The 1,785-nt window shown below is 41.7% G+C and overlaps 1 protein-coding gene across 1 annotated transcript; it reads left to right on the top strand.

Moving 5' to 3' along the window:
* The first annotated feature begins 691 nt into the window (after positions 1-691).
* Positions 692-973, top strand: LOC149019089 (uncharacterized). Its single transcript, XM_089152673.1, has one exon. It carries the CDS (start codon positions 692-694, stop codon positions 971-973), a length of 282 nt encoding a protein of 93 aa, XP_089008799.1.
* Positions 974-1,785: the final 812 nt, after the last annotated feature.

Raw genomic sequence — 1,785 nt, 5'->3', positions numbered from 1 at the left:
CCCATGTGTTGATTAGGGTTAGGTTGTGTTTGGTTTCAACCCCTTGAGCAAAGCACCCTTGTATAGCAATATACTAGGGGGCGTTGCTTGAGGCGGTTGATTGAACCAAGCGACCGCCTGGTCCTAGTTGTGGGGTTTTACCTTAATTTGCCCCCAAACTTCTATAAATAGCAACCCCCGCCCAATTAACAAATATTATATTTGGGATTGCTGTTTTTGGTGGTTAGGAGGCAATAGAGACGTGCTGGAAGGTGGGCAAAGTGCTGTTGGTGATCTAGAACCTCTTCCCTCCTATTCTTACTGATCTGGTTGAGGTAAGTGAATCCCCATTCACTCAGTCTCTTTCTTCAGCTATTGAATAGTATAGTGTAGTTCCATCTTTGGTTGTTCATGATCCTCTTATTGCGATATCCCCTTTTTAATGTTCTTGATGAGATCCTGTCTGAAAACGAAACCCTGTTTTCGTGAAAATGATGGATTTAATCAAGGGGAGGATTTTGGGTGATAGATCTGTGTTAATTTTAGGGTTTCGTTTTACCCCTTCATTATAGCAGTGTCTAGTTCAAAATTTAGATTGAGAACATCCCAAAACCGGATTGAAATCGGATGATCAAAAGCCTGAGCTTCGAATTGGAAACTCACTGTTTTTGGGGTGGTTGTTCAAGGCGGTCGCTTGTGCCAAGATCCCAAAATGAGTTCCACGAGCAGGGCTTGGATCGTGGCTGCAAGCGTTGGGGCTGTCGAAGCACTGAAGGATCAAGGAGGTTTCTGTAGATGGAATTATGCCATTAGGGCTCTCCACCAACATGCCAAGAACAATCTCGAATCACTTTCTCAAGCCAACAGACTTCCCTCTTCTTCCTCTTCTTCCATGGCAATGGCTAAGAAGTGGGTTTCGAGTGATGAAAAGATGAAGCAATCGGAGGAATCTCTCAGAAAAGTCATGTATTTGAGCTGTTGGGGTCCCAATTGAGCTCCATAATCTTTCTTTTCTTAAGTTGTAGCACTCCAATTTCGGCAATTCTGTAAATGCTAAAATTTGAGATTCTAAGGAACAAAACAGACATGGTTTCACATATCATTTTCTTTTCATTTTTTTTACCCTTTCTATTCCATTTATGCTCTGTTCGATCTCTTGTGGATTTCGTAACTCGTCAGTCTTCAAGTTTTTCTAATCATAGCTCCAAAGTCGACACCTAAAACTATGGCCCACTCTCACCAACAAATGAGATGTTTTCTTGGAGCTTATTTTTGGAACTCGCAATTAAATGGCAAGAAAATTGTGAGATTGATTTTTTAACAATTTATGGAGTGGAAAGGCAAATTAGTATTCGACTAAAGGTTACGAGAAGCGGAGGAGTGCTCTAAACCCTAAGGCTGCGTTTGTTTGCAAAGGTGGGGTGGGAAAAAAGGGGTGGAAAAAAAAAAAACATGTGAGTCCCATGTGCAGTGGGGTGAGACAGAACGAAAGGGAAGGAAAGGGTTTTGTGGAAAAGTGATAGGGGTGGGTCCCACTTTTTACTTTTCCCAACTTTCCCATAAAGTCCCACCAAATATGTGGAGTTTTAAAATGGCATGGGGTGGGAAAGTTGGGCTGCCACATCAGCAGACAAGTTTTCTTTTGGGATTTAAGGGAAAAGTAAGAAATCTACACTCTTTTCAAGAATTTTCCCACCCCACCTTTATTCCAGCAAACAAACGCAGCCTAAGTGGTTTGCTTGGTTACTAGGAATTAAGAGTTAGAATCAATTTTCTTGTACTAAGAGGTTACTGGTGTTGGGTTTT

The sequence above is a fragment of the Hakea prostrata genome, chromosome 4 (assembly GCF_041222555.1).
Source record: "Hakea prostrata isolate BN-2017 chromosome 4, UWA_Hpros_2, whole genome shotgun sequence".
Classification (NCBI taxonomy): domain Eukaryota; kingdom Viridiplantae; phylum Streptophyta; class Magnoliopsida; order Proteales; family Proteaceae; genus Hakea; species Hakea prostrata.
The sequence above is the reverse complement of the archived record's forward strand: the minus strand, read 5'-3'. Positions and strand labels throughout refer to the sequence as shown.